The following is a 26,578-nucleotide window of genomic DNA, read 5'->3' on the forward strand; positions in this document are numbered from 1 at the left end:
GGGGGGCACGGCCGTGGCTCACGCGGGCAGACGCAGAGACGAGCAGCCAGGTAAGGTGTGTAATCCAGATATATTTATAGGATTATTTTCCGAGATTAGCACAGGATATTAGAAAGGTTATAAAGTAACATCGACGTTCGTTGTCTCCCTTTTATGTACATACAAGAACACAGCACAACAACACAGCCCGTCCTCTGCCCTGCCCCACGGCCACCCCACGGCGTGCTCAGAGCTCCGCACAAATATGGCTTTCGTGGTCTATTGAGAGTTCAGTGCCCGTGCCCCACGCCCTGGCCCGCTTCGGATGCCCTGGTGGCAGGTGGTGGACGCAGGGCTGGGGGTCCCCTGTCCGCGCGGCCAACGGAGCCCCCACGCTCCAGGAGGGGACACCGGGGCTCGGGGAGGTGGCTCGTGCCCCGCCGTGCGGTGATGCTGCCCGGCCTCACCGGGTGCCAGCAGCTTGGGACGCGAGCCTGGGGTCCGCTCCCCTGTGACCACAAGTCCCTCACGTCCCCGTGCTAGTGCCACGGCGCGCCCCGTCGCTCCCTCCTTCCCGCGGTGTAGCCCATCATCAGCCACGGCACGCCGCGCCACCAGCCACGCCAGTGCCACGGCGCGTCCCACCGGTGACACAGCACACCCCCCCAGCGACAGGAGACATCCCGCTGGTGACACAGATGTCCCACCGGTGACACAGCGCGTACCCCCAGTTACACAGCGCATCCCACTGGCGACACGGCGCGTCCCACCGGTGACACAGCGTGTCCCGCTGCCGGCTGTCCCGGGAGCACCTCTCCAGCTGCGACCCGTCACCTCTCGTCCCCGCGGCCCCCTTGGCACCGTGCGGAGCGTGGCGCGCGCCGCCCCTCACTCCCGAGCCGTGCTGAGCCCGACGTGGGGCTGTTGTTAAACGGTGCCCCCCATCACCGGATCCCCCTGGTGACCTCAGCCCGCACCCCTCGGGACGCGGCGTGGGCGATCGCCCCAGCACCCGGCGTCACCGTCGAGGTGCAGCCCGCGGCCCCAATGCGATGAGGGCAGCGCGTAGCCCCCCGCCTCCCCATCGCCCCCCGCACCCCCGACATGGTGTCTCCCCGTTCGCAACCAGTGACCCGGTGCACGTCACCCTGGCACGGGGGCCGCTCTCCTGTCCTGCCCTGGTCCCCACGACACGGCACCTCCTCGCGATGGCCTAACCCTGGCTCCTCTCACCTGCCCGACCCCAAATCCCCACGTCCTTTCTTCCTGGGGACCCCTCGCCCCCTCTTCCTCCCGGACCCTCGGGGCATCTCCTTCGCAACGATCTGCGCCACGGAGACTTAGAGCGAGAGTGAACCGTTACTTGAAAACACGTCCTTGCGTTTTTATTTTAAGGAATTGCGTCTGTTCGATAGTGGATGTTAGAGGTCTTCGGAGAAGCGCCGGGTCACGCAGCGGTACATGCTGTGTGCGCGGTGAAGTAGTTAACAGCGTCGGCATTCGCAGCGTTACCTCCGGCAGCAACGTTTGCGTCCCGCGGCGGGAGCTCGGGGCTCCCAGTGGGACCCAAGGCCAACGTCCCCCTCCTCCAAGGAGACGGACGGGGAGGGACAACACGGAGGAAACCGCAGGTTTTCCTCGCCGGGGGTGATGAAGGCTTCGTGCCTCTCTCTCGAGGTGCGTAACGCCCTGCTGACGACGCAGTGAAGCCGGCCGTGCCCGTGCCCGTGCCACGGATGCCACGAACGCGTCCCCTGCTCCCGCCTGAACCCAGCGCCGTGGCTTCCCCACCGCCCTTCTCCTCGTGCCCAGCTCACGGGGTCTGGATGGGAGCCACGTTTCCAGCCCCAGGGGCGCCTCGCAGAGGAACCAGGCTCTTCCTTCACCTCCGAGATGAGGCTGCCCACCCCACCCAGGGCTTTCGCTCCTTTCCGAAAGGCTCTCCTCCCCCAGACACCCCAAAATGGAAGCCAAAAGGGCGGCTCCTGCGAACCCCTCGCATCCAGACCACGAGATGCTGGGGGGTGGCAAAGCCTCATCCCAAGGGTGAGAGAAGGGGCCTGGCTCCCCAGGGGGCCCGGCCCCGTGGATGTGGGGTTGGGGGGAGCACGGGGACGCGAAGGGGAAGTTGGAGAAAGCCTCTGGTTTCCATCTGACTTGGAAGAGATGTGGTTTCCCCTGGGGTGGAACAGGTTGGAGGTTGGACAAGTGCCCACCAAGTCTCTTTGGAGACCCCCAAGTTACCGAGACACAAAACCCGGGCATTCTGGCTGCTTCTGGCCGCAGCCCTTGGAGCCAACAAGACCTTTTCGAGCTCAGCACCTGCCCCGGGAAGGGGCCGGGAAGGACAGGGGGGACACAGAAAGCTCCAAGGAGCAGAACCGATGGAGCCCATCTCCTGGACCAGGAGGCGCCCAAGCCTCGCGCTGCCTCTGGGCCGCTTGCGGCGTGGTGCTGGTGGTCTCCAGCTTGTAGCACGGGCCAGGGGGACCCCAGCTCACCTCCGTGGAGCCGCATCGGCTCTTACCAAAGCTGCTCTCGGGATTTAAACCACCTTCCTGGAAGCTCCCGGGGCCCAGCGAGGAGGTGGTTGGTGATGGCCGCAGGCTATGCCCAGCAGCCTCCTGCACTGAACATCTCAATAGATGGTTTAAATTGACGACTCCGATCTGACAATTTGCAAACTGGGGCTTTTTTTTTTTTCTTTTTTCTCTGGATTTGCCCCCAAAACCCCTGCCCTCCCCCCTCCCACTGGGGTGGGAACGGGGAGCCGCGGTGCTCGGCGGCTCCCGGCATCTCCGGGGGCTTCAGCGGTTCCCACCCTGGAAGCTCACCCCCCTTCGCACACCTACGGCACGAGGACAGCTCTCCTCCCAAATGGACACTGTTCGACAAGAACCACCAAGGATAAAATCAAGGCAGGGACTCGGGGGTCCACAGTGCTCCCTGTCCCCGTCCTGCAGACCGGGGACGTCACGGAGGGGACAACGAGAAGGTCCCAGCTCCTGGTGGGAGGCACGGGGCGAGCGCTGGTGACGCAGAGGCCACCCGGGTGCCCGGAGCTCGTGCTGGAGCCTGGAGCTGATTTTATCCTTGGATGTCAAAAAATAAACCCAAAATGGAGAGAAACAAAGGAAAGAGCTACATCGACCCCAGCCCAACATCCCAACCGAGGGCCCAAAGCAAAGAGCAGCCACGAAACCAAAGCAAAGGTCCAAAGGAAGAAGGAAAGTCGCTCACTCACTGGTTGGTCTGTGTTTCGCGCGAGCGCCGGTCGCAGGGATGGAGGTGCAAGCAAGCAAACGGGGCCGGGGCTTTCGCTGTTCGTAGTAATAACGTTTTGTACAAGTTCAAGAAGAAGCATCATGTCTCAGGCCGGTTGCTCTCCGCTCTCTGTCCTGCCATCCCTCTGTCCGTCCGTCTGTCTGCCCGTGCCGGGCGCGAGAGAAAATCTGTTGGGTTGAGTGGGGTTTGTGGTCTGGTTTCCGTTTCCATCGGGGTTTGCTGGCTCCATTTCTCACCCTCTCTCCGATGCCCCTAAATGAAATACTCCTTCTTGTCGTCGCCGCCGGCTTGGCCGCCCTCTGCGTTGATGATGGCCGTGTCGGCGTCCGGGGCGTCATCGGAGCCCTTGGCCTCGTGGGTCAGGTAGGTACCTGGGGGGGGGAGAGGGGACAGCGTCACGGCGGGGCCGTGCTGGCTGGGAAACGGAGGCGAGAGAAGTCCTTTGGGCTTGGCCTGAAATGGAAAAGTCGCTGGGCTTCCCCCGGGACAAACCCTGCCCGGGGACCGAGCCTCACCTGGGCTGCTCAGAGCAGCTCACGCCGCCGTCTCTAGCCAGAGGGTGGAAAATTTGCGCTTCCTTGCATGGCTCTGCCCCCCCCTGCACCCCCGTCCCCCTTCCCCTGAGAGGTTTTCCTGCAAAAGGAGGCTGCAGCTCCGGGAGCCGAGGCGGCCGGGGCAGGGATAGGGGGGCTCTTACTCACACATCACCTCTGCTGGGCTTTGCCGCCGGCTGGATGTGACCGTCTCCCCGTGCCTTACGCATACACCTGCTGGGCGGATGAAAATCCAGGGGTGGGGGGGGTGGAAGCGGTTCCAGGAGGAGGAGGAGGAAGAGGAAGGTGGAAGGCTCAAGGGGGAGGGTGGGGAGGGGGATCAGGCACGGGGCAGTGGCACGGGCACTGCAGGGCTGCGGGTGCCGAGAAGGAGAGATGGAGATGGGGAACGAAGCTGCCTCTGCCCGGTGCTGCCCAGCTCCACCGGGGCCAGCACGGAGGTGGGGAGCAGTCCCCAAATCCTCGGGGGGGCTCCGTCGGCTGCGCTGGGTGTCTCCGGACGCGGGGCAGGGCTGCGGGACGGGCGCAGCCTCCCTTGGCCCCGGGCACCCCGGCGAGGTGGGAGCGTGCCCCGTACCTTTGTGCCTGATCAGGTAGTGTCCCAAAACGATGAGGAGGCTGAGCAGGAGGAAGACGATGACGGCCACCACTCCGCCGATGACCGCGTGGTACGTGCTGGAGGTCGACGGCACCGGGCTGGCGTCTGCCCGGGCGGCAGAGAGGGAGAAAGCAGAGAGAGAGAGAGAGAGAGGAGGGGGATGCTGCGGTCCCCGCCGTGCGGCAGAGGCTGCGGCTCGCCCCGCGCATCGCCCGGGGCTGCAGGCGGGCAGGGCCACATCCAGCTCGACCCAGGTGCTGTGGAGGTAGAGAAGGGGCAGGAGCGGAGCCAGGGGGGGAAGCAGCGAGGGGGAAGCAGCGGCCGCGGGTGTCGGGGAGCCCTGCAGGGGTGAGCGCTGCCGTGGGCAAACCTCGCCCCGCGTGCGCCCCTGTCCTGCGCGACTGCTCCGCCGTCACCGTCCCCTGACGGCTGGGAGGGGACGGAGCCACGGAGCTCAGAGGTGATGCTCGTAAGGGACGGGGCGGAAAAAACAACAGGGGAAGACGGAGAAAAGGGCGGGCGGCTCACACGGTCGGCCTGCAGCTCACAACAGGCCACGCCAGACAGACAAACGGACGGGGGGGGAAGCGGCTCTCCACGGGTGGGGATGTAAGAGGGATGCTCCGGGGTGCTTCGCCCCGCTGGAACGGGATGGGAGGAGGCGTTACAACGGGACCGGAGCCTGGTCGGGCACCTGGGATGTGGCACGGGTGTCCCTGGCCCAGGGCTGGGCCACCGTCCTCCTGCGGAGCGTCTCCGGCCGGGTCGGGGAGCAGCGGGTCCGTAAAGAGAGAGAAATGGAGCTTACGGTACCTTGGACGGGAGCTGGAGTGAAGGATGAGGCGGTGGCCATGGAAGAAGCATGAGAGATGGGCTGGGAAGGGCCCGGCGGAGGGGCTGGAGTGGAGTGAACGTGTGGGGTGGGGAGCTGGGGAAGATCTGGGGAGGACGACAAGAACACAGGGACACCAATCAACCCCCGGGAGGGACAGGGCCCGTGGGGGGGGGACCTCGGCTCCCCCCCGCCGTGGTGGGAGCCCATCTTTCTCTGCGGGTTGCTTCCACCACCCCGTTCTTCTCCTGCCACCGTCCTCTGGGTCACAGCGGGGACACTTTCCCGTGTCCTACCTGCCAGCACCCCCGGTCACCCTGCGAGGGACCCCGCGGGGCCCCTCGTGCCCGGGGTCACCCAGCGCGAGGGGCCACCTCCGCTCTCCCACGCGCGTCCTCGGGGACTTGGGTCGCGTGGGGCGGCTGCTCCGGTGACGGTGCCCGAGACCCGCGTGGCTCTGGGGGAAAAAGAGGGGAGGGGGATTTGGAAAGGGGGGAACCGAGCCCGGAGGTGGAGCTGGGTGTGGTGACACTGAGCGGGCTGGGGACATCGGTGGCCTCGTGGGTGGGTGCTGAGTGCCCTGGGGTGGGCGCAGGAGCCAGCTCCCTGTGCTGACCCCGTACCCAGGGGTGATGGGGCCACAAGGTGACCAAGCAGGGCCTGCCGAGGACAGACTGCACGCTGTGGGGCACTTGGGCACTCCCCATGGGCAGGCAGAGGGTCTCAGGGGACACTGACCCCAGGGGTGATCGCTGCCGTGTGCTCCTGTCACCCACAGCCATTCGGAGGGGAAGGGGTTGAGGGTGCCCAGGACAAGAAAGGAGGGAAGGGGAAAAGGGATAACGGGATGCGAAAAGGGAAAAGGGAAAAAAAGGGAAAAGGAGAAAGGGAAAGGCTGGAGCATGAAGGATGCTGAAAGATGTGAAGTCCAAGGCTGGTGGAGAGCAGGGAGATGACACGAGGAGGACGTAGAGAAGGAGGAAAACCCCCAAACCACGGCCAAAAGCAGAGGACGAGACTCCCACCGAGATGAGGGGCTGGGTGCTGAGCACGGCCAGGGGGAGCGCATGGCCCGCAGGGCACGGTGAGAGCGAGCAGGGCGGCAGAGCACGGCCAGGGCAGGGGGAAGCAGCGAGGGGACAGCGGTGGCGAGGGGATGGGGGCTGCCCCTTCCCCTGCGAGGACGGGCTCTGGGGACGCAGGATGCGAGGCAAGCCTGCAGCTCGGGGTAAGCCATGGGGTCGGGGTCCAAAATCTTGGGACGGGGCCACCAGCGCGCCCCGTGGCTCAGTGGGGTCGGCGCTGGCTGGAAACCCGCTTGGGCTCCCGGTGTTTTGCCATCCCAGAGGCTCCAGACGGGTCCTGGAGACCCCGGTGCTCCCAGCACACCTCCTCCCCGCCGCAGGGGACGGAGCTCAGCCACGTCCCTGCCTCAACCTCTCCCAGCCTGCTCCGTGCCCCCCCATCTGCTCTCTGCCCCCCCAGCCCCGTCCAGCGGCTCCGTGCGGTGCAGGGAAGGGCACGGCAGGGGCTGGATGTGGCCCCAGCAGCTGGGGACGCCCCCAAGCACCGTGGGCTTGCGCCCACCCCACGGCACGGAGCCGCTCTTCCACCACTCCCGGCACCCGTGCACGGCTCCACGGGGCCGTGGTACCAAGGCGGGCGATGCCGGGGACTGCCCGTGGCCCCCCCCGGACCCCTTACCGCTGACGTCCAGGTTGTATTTGGCCACGACGCTGCCCATGGAGCTGGTGGCCGTGCAGACGTAGGTGCCGCTGTCGCTCTTGTTGAGGAAGGGGAAGATGAGGATGCTGTCGGAGCTGAGCTGCAGCGGCGCGTCGCTGCCCTCCTTCTCCCACAGGAACTCCTGGGGGCTGCGGGGTGGGAGGGGGGGATCAGGCACCTCCGTGGCCCCCACAGCATCCTGGGGGGGATCGGGGAATGCCCGTGGTAGGGGGGGGGATTCGCTGCCGTCCTCCGTGGGGTGCGTGGCATCGCAGATGTGAGCCCGCCCTACTCTGACCCGACCCCCCCCCAACCCCAGGGAGGGTTTTGGGGTGCACGGCAGGGGGAAGATGGGTGGGAACGGGCAGCGAGGGGGGGTCCTTACACGGGGTTGCCCTGCCCGTCGCACTGCAGCTGGAGCTTCTCGCCTTCCCGCGGGTACAGGGGGTGCGGCTCGATCTTCGCCGTCGGTTTGTCTGCAAGAGGAGCAGGGGGTGAGCGCCCTGCCCGGCGCCCCCAGCTCTGGGGGCCACCCCTCTGTGGCCCTGTCCCCCTGCCAGCCCCGCGTGCCACGTACAGTGGACCTGCAGCTTCTGCGTGGTCGACCTCTCGGAGTTCTGCAGGGACTCGTGGTCCACCGTGCAGGTCACCTCGGCGTCGTTGTCCTCCTTGGTGACGCGGAACTCCACCCGACTGCTGACGGTGAAGGTCTTCCCGTTGGGGTCCTCCACCACCTCCGTGCCCTCGGCTGTGGGGGACAGGGGACCATTGGAGGTGACGGTCACAGCGCCCCTGCAGAGGGACGGGGCTGGCACGTGTGTTGAGCAAGGGACGCCCTGTCCCCATCCCATCACTGGGAGCAGCGTGGGGTGCTGGTGTGGTCCAGCACCGGGCACATCCGCAGCCCCCGGTGTCCCATCTGTCCCCGCAGTGCCCCACCTGTCCCCGAGGTGCCCCCAGCCCTCGGCACCCACCCTTCAGCTCCTTGTTGCCCTTCTTCCACCGCAGCTGGGCGGCGGGCTTGCTGCCAGAGGAGCGGCAGGTCAGCCGGGCTATCTTCTCCTCATCAATGGGCTGCTCGTGGCCGAAGATCTGGGGTTTCTGGGGGATTCCTGGGGGAGGAGGAAGGGAGAAAGTCAACGACCTCTGAGCTCTGTGCGTGCTGCTGTCCAGAGACGGATGCGTGGGGAGAGACGCATCGATAGATGTGACGAGGATGGGTTAATGGGTTGGGACGTGGGGTGGCAGGGATGACCGGTCACCCATTTGGTGTCCCACACACGGGGCAGAGGCAGGGGGGAGGCCGGGAGCGAGCAGGGGGTACCAGCACGTACCCAGCACGGTGACGAGAGCCTTGGCGGTCCGCACGGGCATGGTGAAGATGGAGCAGGTGTACTCCCCCTCGTCCGACAGCACCACGTCGCTGATGCTGATGGTCAGCTCGTTCGGCGTGGACCTCTCCAGCTGGATCCTGTTGTCTCGCAGGGCTGGGGGACAAGGGGCAGCGGGGCGAGTGGCAGAGGCGCAGGGCCGCCGGGCTCCTTCCCTGGCTCCTCTTTTAACCCGGCGGCACCACCTCCCTCTGCCCGACGTCCCCGTCCCGTCCCCGGCTCCCCGCGCGCACCTCGTTTCTCCCCGAAGTAGAGGGTCTGCTGGGCAGGGTTGGACCACTGCAGCGAGGAGTCGTCGGGGTCCTCCACCTGGCACTTGAGCACCACCGTGCCGCCGGCCACCACCGTCTCATCCGACGTCGTGGGCTGGCTCTCTGGGCGCAGAAAGGAGAGGTCAGCGGGGGGCCCCCCCCCCGGCATCGCCTCTCCCCCGGGGCACGCGAGCATCGCTGAGCGACCGAGAGAAGGGAGCGGGGGGCCACGGCGCTGTCCCCAAAGCCCCGGGACACGCAGGGCTCCAGCACTCGGCTGACACCACGCACGGTCCCTGGGGGTGCTGGGCGATGCTGAAGGGAGCTGGGGTGCCCCGGGAGGCTGCAGGAGAGCCTGGCACAGGCACGAGCACCGGCTGGAGCTGCCTCCGCGCCCCACGCAACGGGATGCCCTGCTGCCTGTCCATCTCCAGCCCTGCCTCCAGCAAAAGCTGCTTTTTGAAGCAGGTCACCGTGTCCCTTGCTGGGGGTGCTGCTGCTCCCCGGTCCTCCCCGTCCCTTCCACCTCCTCCCGGGCTGCGTTTCCCTAGCGCGGACATCGCTGCGGAGCAGCCCAAGGGCAGAGAGGAGCACCGGGAGGATCGGATAACCCCCGGCTGCCCCAAGGACGGCTATTTTGGGAGAGCCGACGTGCCGGCGAGCCGAGCTGCCCCGCGGAGGAGGGGGACGCAGGGGACGCTCGCCCAGCCTGGAGGTCGCACGCAACAAGCCGCCGAACCCTGCTGCAGTTCGTACTGGATGCAGCTTCACAAAGCATCATCCTCCATCGCGGCACTCAAATTTTGGCAGGGATTCGGGCTCAGGACCCAAGCTGAGGGATCCTGCCCTGGGCACCCGCAGCACAGTCCTGATTACATTTCCCTGCACGATGCCTGCTGTCGGGGAGAAGCTCCAGTTAGCAGAAGCCGCCCGTTTTGGGCTGAATTTCCCCATTTTCTGCCCAGAGTGATGAAGGAAAATATTTTCTCTTGCTGACATTGCAAATTCCCCAAGGCTATCGCAGGGAGCAGGAAGGAGCAGAGAGATTGGGGCTGGGAACGAGGACTCCAGGCTTCCCAGGCTCGTGTTGAACTCCAGGAAACTCCAGGCTAGAAAGCGTGTGAAACCCCACTCGTACCAGCCTGGGGCATGCAAGAAAGAAAATCTCCCAGAGATGCATCAAATTTGGATTAAAAACATTCCCAGGGTTCAAGATTCCTCCTCCAGCCCCAGGAAATCGCCGTCACCGACGCCTGTACTTCACGCTCGCTGTTCAAACTCCGCTCCTCTCCACTTGCTTGGGTTTAACAGCCAGCTGAAGAGCCTCTGCTTCCCATCTCCTTCCTTGCAGATATTTATAGGAGCTGACCGAGTCTTCCCCATCCTTGCCACGCGCTGGCCTGGGCTCCTGAGCTGTTAACCGTGACGGATGCTCTGCCCTGGTGCACCTCCAGCTTACTCGAGCGTGGTCCCCGTGCCCGTGCCGTGGTCCCCGTGCCTGTGCCATGGTCCCCGTGCCCGTGCCACGGTCCCCACGCGTGCGGGTGGCTCTCCAGAGGGTCTGCGGGGCCTGATCCTGGCGATGGTGCCTGGTGAGCGGTGCCCGTGCCCCTGCCGTGGCGCACACCGGGTGCACGAAGACAGCCAGGGACTGAGAGCTGGGGACTGGGTGGATGTCTGTCGGCTTGTTTTAATTCGGTTAACGATGCTCTTGTGCTGCTACGACCGTAATTAGGGGATTAGGCCGCTCCAAGCCACTGTTGTCCAAACTCAGAGCGCTACCACTCCGCCGCGACTGAGGACAGGGCATAAAACACGCACAGGAGAGGACAGGCCCACAATCTCTTAATTAACGCAATTACCATCGCCTGCCACAGCGCTGGCCTCATTAAGGTATTAACGCGGGGAGAGGCTCAGCAGAGGATGGGGGCACTGGGTGCCTGCGGTGCCTCCAGCATGCGATGGCCCCGGGGTCCAGGATCCCCCTGCCCAGCTCCAGCACCCATGGGTGCAGAGATCCCCCCGGGTCCTACCCCCCGACCTTGGGACCCCCGTCCTGACCACGGAAACCACCCTGGAGATTTCCTCCCCCTGCTTTGGCTCCGTGCCCCGGTGGCATCAGGGATGTGTGCCGCAGAGCCCCGATGTCCCCGACCCCGCGGAGAGACCCCGGTGCCGCAGAGCCGCGCTGCCACGACCCAGATCCCCGCTCGCCTCCATGCCCGACAGCTTGGCGGAGCAGATGGGCACGGCTGGGCTGCCTTGATTTAATTAAAACCCGCCGCGGCTGGAACCTGCCGGCCCTTGGCAGCACGGGGACACCGCCGCCACGGGACGGGGGAGCCACCGCGGGGAGCTTTGTCCCGTCCTGCGATGGCACAGGGAGGGAACAAAGCAAGGTCCCTGGATCTCCTTACTCTGCTGTCCCTAGACATGAGCGAGGAGGGCTGGGGACCCTAGGAGGACACGAGGACCAAGGCTGCCATCCCAGGGAGGTGACACGGGGACACCGAGCACTGGGAGGATGCCTGGTGCACCGTGACTGCTCCAGCACTGCGCGGAGCACCCCCTGCACCGACGGCAGAGCGCGTTGGGTCCGTGTTGGCACCCGGATCCCACCAGCCCCCACGAGCACGGGGACAGCGGGGACAGGTGCCGGATGCTCCGGGAAGCATCCGCGCTCGCCGTGCCAGTGCCTGCTGCCAGCACAGAGCCGCTGCCACCTGACAGCCTGGGCTGGCGCCGGCCCCTCGCCCTGGCACGGAGCATCCCTCGGCCACGCTGCCTTGGGCACCCCGAGCCCGGCGTGCTGTTTGGGGCTCCAAACTTGCTCTGTGGGGTTGGGGTGATGCACAGCCCCACACGGGGCTGTTGCAGCCAGCCCAGGCCCCCCGTGTCCCGCCTGGCCCTGGCACAAAGCAGCGCTCCCGATGCTCCGGGCTCCTCTCCAGCATCTCCAGGAGGGGGAAGCAGATCCTCAGCTCCACAGCTCTGCGTTTCCACCACCGCTCCCTCGCTGTCCGTCCCAGGACCCTGCCCAACGTCCCACAACGGCACGAGGTGTGCGAGCAAGCAGCGAGGGCTGCAAGCAGCAGGAGCGCCCGGGGCTGCCCCGCTGGGACCCTCCTGAAGGAGGTGGCCAGGCCTGCAGGAAGCGGGACAAAAACAATGCTCGGGCACCCCACAAAGCACCACGGGCACCTGGTTTTGGCTGGGAGCTGCTGCCTGCGCTCATTCCAGATCCTGGCCGGCACAGGGAAATCAGAGGCGCGCCACGCTCCAGAAAAATCAATACCTCATTAATTAAACCTGTGCACTTTTGCAGGGGGCTGCAATCGGATTTACGAGGGGAAAAACGATATTCACGTCTCTCCTGGCTCCCCAAGCCAGCGGCAGAGCCTGCCCGGGTGCTCCCCAAAACACTGGTGTCCTCACCCAGGCGCTCCCTCCTGGGGAAGGTTGCCTCCTCTCCAAGGAGCGTGTTTCGGTCCCGCAGCCGGTGGAAGGGGAAGCTCCATCCCAAACCGCACTGCTGGCACCACCGGAGCCTCTCGAGAGCTTTGAGCCCGGTGGGTTTTCGGCGCGGCTCCGACATCTGCTGCGCGGGCTGATCCGGGCGGCGCGCGAATCCACAGTCTGGGCTGCCCAGAGCCCGACTTCAGGCTCCGCCACGCGAGCAGCTGCCTCGCTCCAGATTTTGTTAGGAGGGGGAAACCTGCTCCGCTTTCCATGCATCTGCTCGGCGCCGCGCTCCTCTTCCTCGCGCGCCTGCGGAGGATGGGGGGGGTTTTGTGCACAATCGATGCACCCCAGTCCCTCCGCGGTGCTCTCCTGCTGGCAGCGACGATCTGGCAGCACCGGGTCCCCTCCTACCCGGTGCCACTCGGGGTTTAATCTCCCGGTGACATGTCAAACAGGAACACTCGCTGGGAGCAGAAGGAAACACGGCCCCGAGGAGCCTGCTTCCAACCCCGAGCAGGACCTAAACCAAGCCCCACGTCCCAACGCCACATTTTGCCCGATTTCTCCAGCCGCAGGCACACGCAGGAGCAGTTTCCAGGAAGGGGCAAAGCAAGGGCAGAGCTCAGCTCCGTGTCACAGCCTGCTCTGAACCCTGGGACTTTGCTGGGCTTCTCCCGGTGCCTTCACCCACGGCGCCCCGTGGATCGTCCCCAGCATCCTGCAGCTCCGAGGGCACCGAGGTCCCACAGGGTCCTGGCTCCTGCTGCGGGGCACCAGGGGTCACCTCCCTGCCGGGGGGGGACGACAACAAGGGGGGAGCTCTCAGCCCTGCCTGCCACCTGACCAGGGTCGAGCAGCTGAAATGAGGCCAGCAATTAGCAACAAATCCAGGAGCAGCAGCTGAAGGGAACGGGCCCGAAGCTCTCAGCTGATGGGGTGGATGCTCCTCACCTCCTCCTGGCTCAGTGCCCCTGCGCTGCACCTCGAGGGAGCATCCCCTGCTCCAGGGGGAGCTTCTCCCCACCCCACACCCATCGCTCTCCCGCTCGCCCCAGGGCCGGGCGAAGCCTCTGCAGAGCACCGGGACGGATCCAGCTGCTGTGGGGGCCGGGGAAGCCCTCCGATGGCAGCGGCAGCTCCCGCCTGCAGCGCTGGCAGCCGCACAAAGGTGGGTGCCGCCGGCGCCTCTGCTCAACCACGCTCGCGCCGTGCCGGCAGCTCGGCGAGAGGCAGCGATGGGGGATCCCGACGCAGGGTACGGCGGCTGCTTCCCCTGCCGAGGCCACCCGCAGGCCCGTGGCCACCCTGCAAGGCCAGGGCTGGTCCCCTGGGTCATGGGCCAAGACCTCCCTGGGGCCCCAAAAGGTGCCCCTGGTGTGGATGCGGTCACGCAGCCACCGCAAGCCACAGCACCTCCTTGGAGTCCCCGAAAGGAGAAAGAGCCACAGGGGAACCAGGGAGGCTGGGAACCCTGGAAGCCAGCCCTCCTCCCCCCCATCAGCAGGCAGGGACCAGCTGGCCCCATCCCCTTGTGTCTGGGGGGATCACGGGATGGGTGGGGAGGCACCTCCAGGCCCCCCCTGCACCACGCCAGGCTGCCCAGAGCCCCGTCCATCCTGGCCTCGGACACTTCCAGGGCTGGGGCATCCTCCTCCTGCCCCAAAAGGACCCCCTTGGTCCGTCCCCCTGCATCTCCCAGCCTTGGACCTCCCAAAATCTCGCCTCCGGCACGGGACCATCTCCGAGGGCTCCCGGCCCCTTGGACGGGGAGGGGCTGATGACTACTTTTCTGAGCGTGTTTTTTAGCTCCTACCCTAAGGCCAATCTCCAACCACGAGTGTTGCCAAGGAAACGAGCTCTTTGCTTTGACAGTTCTGTTTTAAGGATCTCCTGCCTGCCCAGCGAGGTGTCTTCGAAATGGTTGCTTCAGATGCCCCGGCGGATTGCTTGTTGCTTTGCAGGCATCCAAACACGCGCCCGGCTCTGCCCAGGCTGGCAGGAGAAATTGCTGCTGCCGACTGTCCGAGGATTAAACACACAAGTTGTGCACGAGGGCATTTGTTACCCGGGAATAAGGATTAATTCCCTCTGTTCTGGGAAACCCCGGCGGCTCCGCTCCCTGCCCAGGGGCGGGCGTGCCTGCTGGTGGGCGCCGCACATCGCCGCCGCGTCCTGACTTCCCAAAAAAGAGGAGGGAAAAGTCATTGTGGAGGAAAAAAAATTAGGGTTGAACCCCACCAGTCCTTCACATGGCTGCAACGGATGCCGCGATGGATGCTCCGCGGTGGCCGGCTGCGGCAGGGAGCCCCCAGATCCCAAGGGATGCCTGAGGGTAACAGAGCTCCGAGCTTCGGCTGCGTGCCACCAGCTCCCCTCTGCCATCGCCCAGACTCTGCCTTTTGGAGGCGAAGCCCCCAGCGTCACAGGGAGAGAAAAAAAAAAAGCCCAAAGTGGTGAAATGTGGAGCGGCAGAGCGGAGCCCCCTGGGGGAGCCCCGAGATGCTGACCTGCAAGGGCAGAGGCAAGCCAGCAGCACCGCACAGATGCCACGGAGCACATCCTGCCTCTGGAAAACAGCTCCCCAGGGCACACGGGGCAGCAACATCCCATCAGTTCCTCTGTTCTGGCCCGGTCAGCGCTCTGCTCGCTGCTGAAGATCAGCAAAGGCTTCCCAGGGCGTGCAGCGGCCACAAGTCAGGGCCCCATCGACAGCAACAGGGCAGGACGGCACCTCGGGAGCCTCGAGCGACAGCAGCTGGCTGCAAAAACCGATGCTGCGCACCGGGGCTCGCCTGTAAACAGGCTGAGCTGGAAATAAAGAGGCTGAGCTGGAAATAAAGAGGCTGAGGAACCGCATCTGGGGATGGAGCCGCGCACCCAGGCACCACGCGGGGATCCAGGTGCCCAGGTCGCTGCCCCGGCTCGGTGTGGGATGCCCCGGGGGGGCTCGGCAGCCGCGGTGGCTGCCGCCGGTCCCGCGGCCTCGCCGCATTACAGCGGAGGCCAAGCGTGGCGCTGCGCAGGTGACCGGAATGGTTAAACATCTTCCTGCCCGGCCCTCGGCGCCCGTCTCCGCTTCTCCGCCTTCCTCCGCTGTTATTTATGCTCGCGGCGCGGAGCCTCGCCTGGGGAAGGGCTCCTGGCACCGAGGATGCTCGAATCCAACCTGAACCGGCCTTTCTGTGCCTGGCTCCTCCGCCCTTCCAGCAGAGCACGGCGAGAGGCTGGGACAGCACCGGGAGCTCGTCCCCAGCAGGATGGAGCCCCAGCTCCGTCCGTGTGCGTCGGTACCGCGCCGTTTTGCGCCCCCGCACCCAACCGGGAGCGGAGGGGAGAGAACCGGACCAGATGGTTCAAGCTGAGCTGCCCCAGTAATCCGGGCAGGATCGAGTACATCTGCCTGCGTGGGCGTCACCGTGCTGGCATCCCCTCCAAAGGCCCACCGAGGCACCGAGGGCACGATTCAATCTGTGCCCTGCCGGGGCTGCGAGAGGAGCCCCAGGACGGGGCTGGGCACAGGGGTACCACGGCACCCGCCTGCACGTGGGGCACGGCACCTCCCCAGAGGCATCCGCATGAGCAGACCGGGCTCTACAGCAGCAAACACCGGGAGAACAAGCCTGGTGGCACGCAAACGGAGCCCGCCAAGCGCCAAGACCACCGCCACGCCACCTTGGGCACGCGCTCGGGTCCTGCCGCCCCTCCTCGCTCAGGCTGCCGCTCCCCTGGCGAGTCCCCGAATGGCACCTTGGCTCGGGGTAAAACTAGGTTAAAACCGACCTAGCGAAAACAAACAAAAATGTTAGCTTTCCTGCAGATTCCTCCATCTGGCGGCGTGCCGGGCCGTGCCAGCTCCGGGGCGAGCACCCAGATGTAGCCGCCCCCGGTCCCTCCGGCAGCTCTGGCAGCCCTGGGGAGGCACAAAAGCAGAGCAGGGGGAGGCAGCGGCTCGCAGGCGGGGGACCACACGCGGGGGGGTCCTGGACATCCCGGCGCTTCCCTCCATCCCCTTCCGAAGGGGTGCCTGGGTTTGGGATGGAGGCACATCTTGCTTGGGCAGCAGTACCCTGGGGTTGTTGGGCTGCTTCCCCAACCCTACACGAACGCCCCCTGGCTCCGTGCTGCTCCGTGCCAAACCCGAGGAGTCATCAGGATCGGTTCCCACCCGCGTCAGCACGTCCCCTCGCTGTCTGGGTATGCCCAGGGCAGCTCTGCGGGACTTATCCCAGGCATTGTCTTCAAATCCAACCCGGGTTGAGCCTGCCGTGCCGTGCCAGGGCGCTGAGCGGCGGCTTTTCCGCCCCAGCTCCCCTCCGCTCGGCTGCTCCGTTTCGGCCGATTTCACTGATCCCTGGCCGCGGTGCCAGAGCCGCCCGCCTTCCCCCAACAGGCAGCCGGTGGGAGCCCCCCGAAAGGGGGCTGCAGGGGTACGGAGGGGTCACGCTCGCCCCCCTCGTGCCGTGCCGGGGCCGTCGCCGCTTGCCCTGCCCCAGTTCCGAGGCCTCGTGCTGGGAGCAGACGGGGAGCCCTGGTGGCACGGGTTGGGTACAGGCACGGCCCCACGCAGCAGAAAGGGGATTACGTTATCCTCCGACAGCTCCTGAGGGACAGGGAGCTCTTGGCAGCCACCTCGGGGACGGGAACCAGCCCCCAGCCGTCCCCTCGCCCAGCCACAGGCTCCCGGTGCCACCGGGGGTCCCACGCAGGGTCCCAACTGCTGGAGGTGCCATTTGGGGTCCCACCTCCGTGCCCAGCGTCCCCCTGACACCTGCAGGAGCCCTCCCGTGAGCTGGGGAAGGGCGAGCGGTGCCGCTGTCCCCGAAGGTCCCCCGAGGTGACCCACGGCCACCACCCAGCCACGAAACGCCGCTGCCAGCCGGGCAGGGGGGGCACCTTACAGCAGGACACCAGCTGGGAGCACAGAGAGAGCCCCTCCAGCGTGCCCTGGCCAAGCAGCCCTCTCCAAAAGGATGGTGCCACCCTTCCCGATGGGGACAGCATCCCAAAGCCCCCCAAACCCTAAATACTGAGGGGTTTCTAGTGGCAGGGGAACGGGCACAGGACGAGTGGAACGGCTCCGGTAGGGGACGAGGGACGCGAGCCCTGCTCCGTGCTGCGCCCCACGGGACAGCTCTCCTCGTGCCACCCACGGTTTGGTGCCAAGAGCAAGGGGGCGCCGAGAAAAACAGCCCCGGGGGAGCTCGGTTTTGGCACGCGAAGGCTCCCCCCTGGGAGCAGAGCAGGGCGCCGCTCAAACAAAAGGCTCCCACAGCTCCGGGGAGCGGAATAACGCGGGGGGGGGGGGGGGGGGGGGGGGGGGGAGCAATCCTCGCGGCGCAGCCGACCACGCAACGCAGCCCAAACGCTGAGCAATGTGCCGACGGCAGCACGGCTCCGGCCAAGCCCACGACCGCCGCCGGGCAGCGGCCAGCTCCGCCACGGCCCCGAAATCCCCCCCCCAAGCCACGCGGGGAGGCGCGAGGCTGCGGCGCCGCCGGGTCGGTGGCGGCTCCTCCAGCACCTTCCAGCACCGCGCTCGGGGCGCCCTGGGGTCCCCCCTGGGCTTTCCACAGCGGCTGCCGGCGAGCCCGGGGACAAATCCTGCAGCATCGCCGCGCCCTCGGACGTGCGACTCAGGACCACGGCCACCAGCACCGCTCCCCCCCCCCCCCCACTGGGGCTCCCGCTCGGCCCCACAGCCACCCCCGGCCCCAAACCGTCGTGGTTTGGGTTCCTGCGGGAGCCGGGGGGCCACAACCTGCAGGAAAACAGAGCCGCGAACCGCCCCCCCCGGGGTGATGCTGCGTGTGACAGCCGCCTCCTCCAAGCCACCGGGTGGGGGGGGTCCGCTGCTTGCGGGGTGCAGGTGCCCCCCCTCCCCGGGGGACCCCCTCCCCTAAAAGCCACCTCCCCAAACACACAGCACCGAGCGCCTCCAGACGGGAACCGGGGGGGGGGGGCTGGCGGAGCATTCAGCTCTGCACGGCGATGGGGGAAAAAAAAAAATAATAATATCCAAAAAACCCCAAAGCGCAACCATTTACGAGCCGCCCCCCCTCATTTCTCCCCCCCCCACCCCCCCCCAAGTGATATTTGCTTTGCGGCACTTCATTAGAGGCCGCCCGGCCACGCAGCGCGGGTAAACACCCTTTGTCTGGAGGGCTCGGGGGAGCTGCGTGCCCCCGCAGAGCAAACACGCCGGGGATTTATGGGATGCTCGGGGATTTATGGGATGCTCGGATGCCACCAGACGCCCGCGCCGGGGCTGTGCCCAGCTGCGTCCCCCCCCCCCCCCGCCGCCCAGACCCCCCCCCGCCACCCACCCCCAGGGCGAGGCAGGGCGGTGCTGAGCCTCCGAACGGGCGCTCCCCTCCCCGAAATGGGGGATTTAGGGTTTTTCTGGGGGTCCTCAAATCTAAGGGGGGGGGGGCTGCCCCACCCCATAAGGGTGTCACCGTCACCCCCCCCCCCCAGCCCCAAATCCCTGGAGGACGTCACCATCACTGTGCCCATCTCATGGAGGTGTCACCATCACCCCCCCCAAAATAAATCCCTGGACGATGTCACCAACGCCCCCCCAAAATCTCAGAGATTGTCACCACCCCCTTGCCCCCCCCCTCCCCAGGACTGTCACCACCCCCCCCCCTCCCCGGGGATGTCACCATCCCCCTGCCCACCCCCACAGGGCGGTCACCGGCGCCCTCCCCCCTCCAAAACCCAGCCGATGTCACCGCCGCCCTGCCCATCCCCGGGGGGACGCCACCATTGCCCCCCCCCCCCCCCCCCCCTCCCAGCCCCCAAAAAACGCCACCACCCCCCTGCCCACCCCGCAGGGCTGTCACCCCACGGGGGTGCCACCACCGCGCGTGTCCCCACCCCACGGGGGGTCTGTCCTCCATCCCCACGGGGGTGCCCCCGCCGTGTCCCCCCACCCCATAGGGGTCTGTCCCCCTTGGGGGGGGGGGGTCTGCCCCCCAATCCCACGGGGTTGTCACCACCGTGCACCCCCCCCAATCCACGGGGGTGCCACCACCGGGCACGTCCCCACCCCACGGGGGGGCCATCCCCCATAGCCAAGGTCTGCCCCCACCCCACGGGGGTGCCACCACCGTGTCCCCCCACCCCATAGGGGTCTGTCCCCATTGGGGGGGGGTCTGCCCCCCAATCCCACGGGGTTGTCACCACCGTGCACCCCCCCCAATCCACAGGGGTGCCACCACTGGGCACGTCCCCACCCCACGGGGGGGCCATCCCCCATAGCCAAGGTCTGCCCCCACCCCCCGGGGGTGCCACCACCGTGCCCCCCCCACCCCATAGGGGTCTGACCCCAAAATGTTGGGCTGCCCCCCCCCCCCCACGGGGGTCTGCCCCCCCCCCCACCCCACGGGTCTCTGCCCCGTATCCCCCGGGGGTCTGCCCCCCGCCATCCCCCCAAGGCTCGGTGCGGGGGGCGTGTGTAAATTTGGGCCGTGCCCCCCCCCCCCCGGTGTCCCCCCCCCCCCCCCCCCGTACCGGGAGGGGCCGGGCTCCGCCGCCCGCCGGGGCCTGTCTGGAACCTTCCGCCGCCCCGGCCCCGCCCCGGGCGGGTGCGAGGCGGCGGGGACGGAGAACGGGGATGGGGATGGGGGGGGGGGCACACACCGGGGGGGGGGGGGACACGGCGGCGGCCAGCACCGGCTCCTCCGTGACCTTGAGCCCCGCCGCCGCCGCCGCCTCCTCCCGGGGCCGCGGCTCCCGCCTCGCTCGCCCGGGGCCGGGGCGGGCCCCGAGGGCAGGGCCGGGGCGGGGCGGCGGGGGCGGGCGGCACCTGCCGGGCCCCGCCGCGCCTGACCCACATAACGGCGGGGCGCCGCCGGTACCCCCGTTAAACCCCCGTTAAACCCCCGTTACCCCCCCCGCCCCTCCCCACCGCCGTTATCCCCTTAGGATGCGGAGGGGAAGAGGGAGGGGGACCCGTTACCCCCCCCCCCCCCCGCTCCGTTCTCCCTCCCGTTCCCCCCCCCCCCCACCACCTCCCGGTACCGGCGCCCGCCGCCCGCTCACCGTCCCGGGAGAGGTTCCCCTTGGCGGCGCCGAGGAGGAGCAGCAGGAGGCTGAGCGCGGAGGGCGGCATGGTGGCAACCGGGGGCGAACGGAGCCGAGCCGCAGCGCGCGGAGGGGGGGGGGGGGGGGGCGGCGGCGACGGCTCCGGTCCCGTCGCCGCTCTCCCGGTCTGGAGCCGGCGGTGCGGCAGCGGCGGGGATTAAATAGAGCGCGAGGGAGAGACCATTCGCGCCGCGCCGGCGGGGGGGGGGGGGAAGGAGGGAAGGAGGGGGGGGGGGGGGGGCCGCGCCGGTGCCGCCCCCATCTGTCCCCGGGTAAACATGCCCGCGCCGGCCGCCGCTTCGCACCCCCACCCCCCCCCCCCCCCGCCTCGCGTGCTGTGGTGCGATCCGCGTGAGGGGCTCCCCCCGCGGGAGGCGGGTGGGAGAGGGGAGGGGGGGGGTACGGGGGGGGGGGGGGGGGGGGGGGGGGGGGGCGCTGTCACCGGTCCCTGGTACGGATTGGGGGGGGGGGGGGCCTGGTATGGGGGAGGCCCCGATCTGAGGGGGCTGGGGCTGGGGGGGTCCGGGGCTGGGGGGTCCTGGGCTGGGGGGTCTGGGGCTGGGGGGTCCTGGGCTGGGGGGGTCTGGGGCTGAGGGGGATGGGGCTGGGGGGTCCGGGGCTGGGGGGTCCGGGGCTGGGGGGGTCTGGGGCTGAGGGGTCTGGGGCTGGGGGTCTGGGGCTGGGGGGTCTGGGGCTGGGGGGGTCCGGGGCTGGGGGGTCTGGGGCTGGGGGGTCTGGGGCTGGGGGGTCCTGGGCTGGGGGGGCTGGGGGGGCTGGGGCTGGGGGGTCCGGGGCTGGGGGGGTCCGGGGCTGGGGGGTCCGGGGCTGGGGGGTCTGGGGCTGGGGGGTCTGGGGCTGGGGGGTCCGGGGCTGGGGGGGTCCGGGGCTGGGGGGTCTGGGGCTGGGGGGTCTGGGGCTGGGGGGGTCCCGGGCTGAGGGATCTGGGGCTGGGGGGTCCTGGGTTGGGGGGTCTGGGGCTGGGGGGTCTTGGGCTGGGGGTTCTGGGGCTGGGGGGTCCGGAGCTGAGGGGTCTGGGTTGGGGGGTCCTGGGCTGGGGGGTCTCGGGCTGAGGGGTCCGGGGCTGAGGGGGATGGGGCTGGGGGTCTGGGGCTGGGGGTCTGGGGCTGGGGGGTCCTGGGCTGGGGGGTCCCGGGCTGGGGGGTCTCAGGCTGGGGGGTCTGGGGCTGGGGAAGATCCTGGCCCCAGTGTGAGGGGGGCTGGGTCTGAGAGGGTCCTGGGTTGATCTGGGGTGGGGGGATCTGATCTGAGGGGGTCCTGGGCTGAGGGATCTGGGTCTGGGGGGTCGCAGTCCCAGGCTGAGGTAGACCCCGGGCTGGGGGTGATCGCGGCCCCAGTGTGAGGGGGTCCCGGTCTGAGGGGGTCCTGGGTCAGTGTGGGGGATGTGGGTCCCTGCCTGAGGTGGGGGGATCTGATCTGAGGGGGGTCCTGGAGCCGGTCCCGGTCTGAGGGGGTCCTGGACCTGGTCCTGGTCTGAGGGGGTCCCTGTTAGAGGGGATCCCGGGCCCAAGGAAGATTTGGGTCCCTGCCTGGGGTGGGGGGATCCAGTCTGAGGAGAGCCCAGGTTTGAAGGGGGTCCTGGTTTGAGGGGGTCCCAATCTGAGGGGGTCCCGATCCCTGTCCCGGCCCCGCTCCGTGGCACAGCCCCTTGTACCCCCACTCCTCGGAGCCTCACCCAGCCCCGAGCGGGGCCCTCCCGGACCTGTGGGGTCCCCCCAGAGCTTGTGGGGCTCCCCCGGGGCCTGGCCTGGCCTCTACCAAGGTGCCCAGGGCTGGTCACAGCCCACGGCTGCCCCTCCACGGGGCTGCCCCCGTGGGATCCACGGCCACCCAGGGCTGAGGGGTCCCCAGGGCGATGGCTCTGGGGGGGGTGGCTCTGGGGCCGGTGACCCCCAAGGGGGACGTGCAGCCATCACCGACCTTTTCTCTGGGAATCTCGGTAAATACGTCAGCTTCGGGGTGGAGAAATCTCTTGTGCTCCCTCTTGGGGGATTTGGGGTCTGGGAGGGATGCGGTGGAGCCCCGAGGCCGAGCACCGGGCACGGGAGGCAGGGTTTGTGCTGCCTGGGGTCGTTCTCCTTCATGCACGGCATCCGTGGGTTTGCGCAGCAGCTCCTGTCCCTCGTGCAGCCGAAGGCTTTGGCTTTCCTCCCGGTGCCACGGCCAGCCGGTTGGGAACGGACAAGCGGACGGCATGCTGCGTGATCGCTGCGGGACGGTCCCGGTGCTTCACGGGGCCAGGAGGACGACAGCTGAGCGGTGGGTGAGCCGTGCCCCGTGCCCGTCAGGGCGGCAGAGCCCTCCTCAGGTCCCCAGGGCTGAGGATTTCTGCTCTGCCTCTGCAGTAGCCCACTGACGGCCCAGCGTCAGACCGCGGCCGATTCACGTTTGGGGTGAGGTCCGTGTTTGTGCCGGTCCTTGGCTGCCAGTCCCTAAAAGTCAGTGCTTAGCCCTTGCTATCCCATGGCATCTCCCAGGCAACTCCTTTATCCGCTGTTATCCATCTGTGCTGTCATCCATTAGGGGATAGCACCCAGAGCCAGCCCGACCGTTTCCAGCTCTGATTCCCTCCGGCAGTCCTGGAGGAGAAGTTAACCCCTTTTGCCATAGGCAGTCCAAAGGGAACGAGTAAACCCATTTCACACGTCGGCATAAACTCGTCATCACGTGCTTGTACGCCGAGCTTTTCCACACCCTGATGCTCTCCTGCACAAACGCTGTGCAAGAGGGATGTCTCTGTTAGTCATAGTCTCCGTGGGAAGGGGCTGTGGGAGGAACAGCTTTCTGGTGGTCAGGGCATCGCTCTGCCTCGATTTCCATCCCGTGTCTGGATGTGGTCCTAGAGGCGATGCTGCCCGTGGTACGGCTGTGTCCAGCTGTGGCTTCAGTGCTCAGGGTGCAGAGCTGTGGCCCGTGGGGCAGATTTTGGGACAGCGCGGGCAAGCGAGGCCGCAGGAGCCTCTCTTCAGGTCGTTAGCTGGAGCGGGGCTGTCTTTGAAAAGCAGCTTTGGCGAGCTGGGGAGATGTGAGAGCAGCTCACGCGAGGTCCTCCCCTAGGAGCAGAGTGAACGCAAGCACTGCTCCTCTCGGAGGCACGAGCGTGGCGAGAGGGAGGCTCCGCTGGGAGGCCGAGATGGGGCAGGGAAGCTGGGGAGGGTCTCACGGGACCGCCCTGGGACGGGTGTGGGTGGCTCCTGGCCCCATGGGCAGCGGTCGGGGTGGCAGTTCCCTCTGGAGAGGAGGGTCTCGGGCGCTGCTGGGTCCCTGCGATGATCTGAGCCTCTCCTCAGATGTTTGTCCTGCAGGACGTGGGAGGAGTGTTGTGTCCCACGTCCCTTGGGCTGCGGCTTCATCGTGGGAGATATCTCCGTGCCCCCTCCCCGAGCCCTGCGCCTCCAGCCTGCTGCCCCCGGGCTGTCCCCTCTCCCTGCGTCCTGGGGGCTGCGTAGCTCCAGGTGGGGTTTTTAACCCGTTCTCTGTTCCCTGCAAGGCAGGGGCTTTGCAGAGAGCCTGGCTGCCGGCTGATAACGGCCCCCTGCCTCTGTGGGTGCGGCACCCACACTCCGCAGCGCAGGCGGCTCCCGTGGGGTGATGGCCCGTGAAGGGCAGGGTGGCTGGAGGCAGAGGAAGGGGCGGTATTCGGCATGCAGCAGGTGCCGAGGCGATGCTCGCCGCGACAAATCCCTGTGATTCAGCCCCAAAGCATCTGCCATCGCCGGGGACTGAGCGTTAACAAGCGGCCGAGGGGGCTGCTGTCACGCAGCCGCCTCTGCCGAGGCGCCTCGGAGCCCCCAGGAACGGGAGCTCCCCTGCGCGGATTCGCTCCGGCATGCTTGGGGAGGACGGCGCTCCCCAGCTCCGCTCTGCCTGCGAGACCTCCACGAGTCCCTGCCGGCCTAAATCTTTCTGCTTCCCCGTTGCTGATGACAACGCAGGGCTGCGAAGGTGGGCGTTACATGCAGAGCTCTGTTGGCCTCTGGGTCTCCTCGCTCGCCGGGAGCGCGTGGCCCTTGAACCGGGCTGCGCGAGCCCTCCGGGCGCTCCCACGGGTGCCAGCAGGGATTTGGCAGCCTCCTGCAGCCTGGCGTGAGGGACCGGGTGAGGCGGGGGTCTGCAGGCTACAGGTGCAGGGCTGGTTTTTCAGCCACGCCACTTAGGTACAGCACCCTTGGGTAGAAGCAACCAGAGCTCACTTACCTCCTATTGACATCACTTTAAGAGCTGCCAGCCCTGATCATCTGTGAAAGCCTTCCAGCCCCGTGTCCTGGCTGCAGCTAATATGCTACAGAGGAAGAACAAACCACCCTGGCACCAATTCCCCTGCTTTCCACCCAGAACTGGCTGGAACGCAGGGCTCAAACACTTCCCCAGATACCTTAGCAGTGCCGGTTACGATTTCTCCCCCCGGCGTAGAACATTCAGTCCGTTTGAGCTCACAACTCTGGAAAAGATCTTCTTCCCCTTTCGTTATCAGAATTTGGCCTTTTTGGGCGTCTCGCCTGTCTCCTCACTTTTAGGGTCAGACCAGGAGCTCCCACCTTTCCTTTGTGGTGTCCCCAGCGGTGGGTACTCTCTCTGGAAAGTGGGGTCAGAGAAAGGAGTAGGCTGGAGCCTTTTAGCTGATCGAGTGGGCTTGGTAATGTGCTTCCCTTTAACCGATCACGTTTCCTAGCCATGTCTGCTGTTGCCCCAGCCATAGATAATAACCCCCTGGAGGCTACACAAGGCACCGAAATCTCCAGGGAAGGTGTGGAAGATGGAAGCAGAAGAGTCGTTTAGCAGCCCAGCGATATCCTCATCTCCCATAATTGCTCTCTTTAACCCCTGGCAGTCTAACAGCCCCATGTTCTCCTCCTGGCTTTTCGACGTGCTCGGCCCTGTTGTTTGTTTTTATACTTTTACTTATTTGCTCTTCAGAACCCCTTCATGCTCCTGTAATTAACCTCACACTGGTTTTTAGCGTTTGCCTCCGCTTAGTGTCACACGCCGCTGCTTGGTCCTGACTTCCCCGCGCAAAGCTGAATTGAGCAGCGCCGGGGCTGCTGTTACTCGGTGTCTCAGCTATTGCTTTGTGAATTCTCTCCCGCGTGCCACTTAAAACTAAGTCAAGAATGGCCTTCCCACTTCTTCCTTCCCCTCTCCTTGCTCCAAGCATGGAGCAGCGTGCTGAGCGTGGAGGTACTTTGTCTCTAAACTGTGTCCTGCTGTGCCGTGTATTTGTATGTGGGTGGTTCAAGTCCCTTATTATCATCCGCTGTTATCGCACCTTTGCTGGAGTCTGGTGCCATTTTGATCTTCTTCATCAAAGAAGCGAGCCTGCCACTTCTCTGCAGCCGCCTGGGCAGGGAGATAGAGTCTTGCAGGGACGTGATTGCATCTGGGCGTTTGACTGCTTCTCTTTGCAGCTTTCCCTGGCCGTTCTGCAGAGCTTGCAGCCAGATGTTTTGCTATTTCTTTGACCTGTGTAACTCCTCTTACATCAAGATCAAGGGCCAGGCGGCTCACCTGTGTTTGCATGCTGCCCAGATGTTTGTAATGCCTGTTCCACACCGGTGCAGGCTTTCATCGAACTCAACCTGCAGCCAAACTGACTTTACAGAAATAAAATCGGTACAGAAATATCTTGTCCTTGATTTGCTTCTGCTAAGGCTGTGGTAGTTACTCCTGAGTCACGTTGCTGTGAGTCAGATCGCGGCTCTGCTGTGTGTCAGGAACCAGAACCTGACGGCCTCGCCTGGGGATTCCGCCCAGCACTTGGGTTTCGTACATTTAGGGGCTCCTTTGAGCCGATTTTCTTCAGGGCAGGGTTTGTTCTCAGCTGGCTGAAGCCGACCCAGAGCAGCAGAGCAGCCGGGAGTGGGGAGCGCATCCCAAAACCCGAACGCAGCAGGGTTGTGCAGTGGGTTCAGCCTGATGCCCGCCGGCTCCTTATTGCACCGTGCTGCTGCAAGCCCTCAGCATCCCCATAGTGCAGGTAACTGCTGGATCTTCCCCGTACCCAGCGCTGTCCTTTGTAGCTCCTAGACCGCACGCTTTCTTCAAAGCACAAAGCCTAAGAATGGCCTTCGTAGTGCTAAATGGGATGTTTGTGCCAGAAACCTAGCAGGAAAACCAGAAATGTCTCTGTTGTGCTGTGCAGATGACAAAACGGTTGGAGGGCAGGGCTGCTGATTTGATAAGATGGAACGAAATTAAAGCTTTAAGAGGGCCAAATGGAGCATCGGCTTTGATGAACAAATGGTGGACGGGGCCGTTCTGGAGAAACAGTGACCAGACAAGACAGGGAGGTCACTGGAGCACCAGGTGACCTTTATCTGCTTCAACTATTGAATTTCTAAGAGCATTAAGGGCTTACTTAGTCATGGTACCTAAGTGTCTCAGCGAAAAACCTGCTTTGT

General features: G+C 66.3%; 2 protein-coding genes across 24 annotated transcripts in view; one reads left to right on the plus strand and one right to left on the minus strand.

Annotated features, from left to right (window-relative positions):
• Window positions 1–51: 51 nt before the first annotated feature.
• Window positions 52–20,271, minus strand: CADM3 (cell adhesion molecule 3). 15 transcript variants are annotated; one of them, XR_010827107.1, is made up of 12 exons: window positions 20,121–20,271; window positions 8,598–8,738; window positions 8,308–8,460; window positions 7,948–8,085; window positions 7,551–7,721; window positions 7,359–7,449; window positions 6,953–7,122; window positions 5,230–5,355; window positions 4,396–4,521; window positions 3,973–4,034; window positions 3,501–3,635; window positions 52–3,404 (listed from the first exon to the last, which is right to left on the minus strand). XR_010827107.1 is itself a non-coding variant. In XM_066986056.1 (12 exons), exons 1-11 carry the CDS (start codon window positions 20,188–20,190, stop codon window positions 3,517–3,519), a joined length of 1,371 nt encoding a protein of 456 aa, XP_066842157.1. In that variant the 5' UTR covers window positions 20,191–20,271; the 3' UTR covers window positions 52–3,431; window positions 3,501–3,516. The 15 variants fall into 15 exon arrangements, 12 of the variants coding, with proteins under 12 accessions (XP_066842157.1, XP_066842155.1, XP_066842154.1 ...); XR_010827106.1 differs by having other exon boundaries at window positions 52–3,431; XM_066986056.1 differs by having other exon boundaries at window positions 52–3,431; window positions 3,966–4,031.
• A 1,156-nt stretch (window positions 20,272–21,427) lies between these two features.
• Window positions 21,428–26,578, plus strand: part of LOC106049811 (uncharacterized) — a 28,314-nt gene continuing 23,163 nt past the window's right edge. The window contains exons 1-3 of one of the 9 annotated variants that reach the window (XR_010827082.1): window positions 21,432–22,119; window positions 22,311–22,439; window positions 22,526–26,578. The gene's annotated coding sequence lies outside the window, so the exon portion shown is untranslated. The other 8 variants (XR_010827083.1, XR_010827084.1, XR_010827079.1 and 5 more) reach the window with 8 other exon arrangements.

This window comes from Anser cygnoides, chromosome 33, assembly GCF_040182565.1.
Source record: "Anser cygnoides isolate HZ-2024a breed goose chromosome 33, Taihu_goose_T2T_genome, whole genome shotgun sequence".
Taxonomy (NCBI): domain Eukaryota; kingdom Metazoa; phylum Chordata; class Aves; order Anseriformes; family Anatidae; genus Anser; species Anser cygnoides.

What these genes read in the sequence shown, in the direction of transcription:
- CADM3 (XM_066986054.1), bottom strand. Translation starts at nt 20,190, where the DNA reads ATGCCGCCCTCCGCGCTCAGCCTCCTGCTGCTCCTCCTCGGCGCCGCC. An exon ending in GCAGAAGCTGCAGGTCCACT is followed by an intron (nt 7,450 to 7,550) that starts GTACGTGGCACG and finishes CTCCTCTTGCAG; the next exon opens with ACAAACCGACGGCGAAGATC. An exon ending in CTACCTGATCAGGCACAAAG is followed by an intron (nt 4,035 to 4,395) that starts GTACGGGGCACG and finishes TCATCCGCCCAG; the next exon opens with CAGGTGTATGCGTAAGGCAC.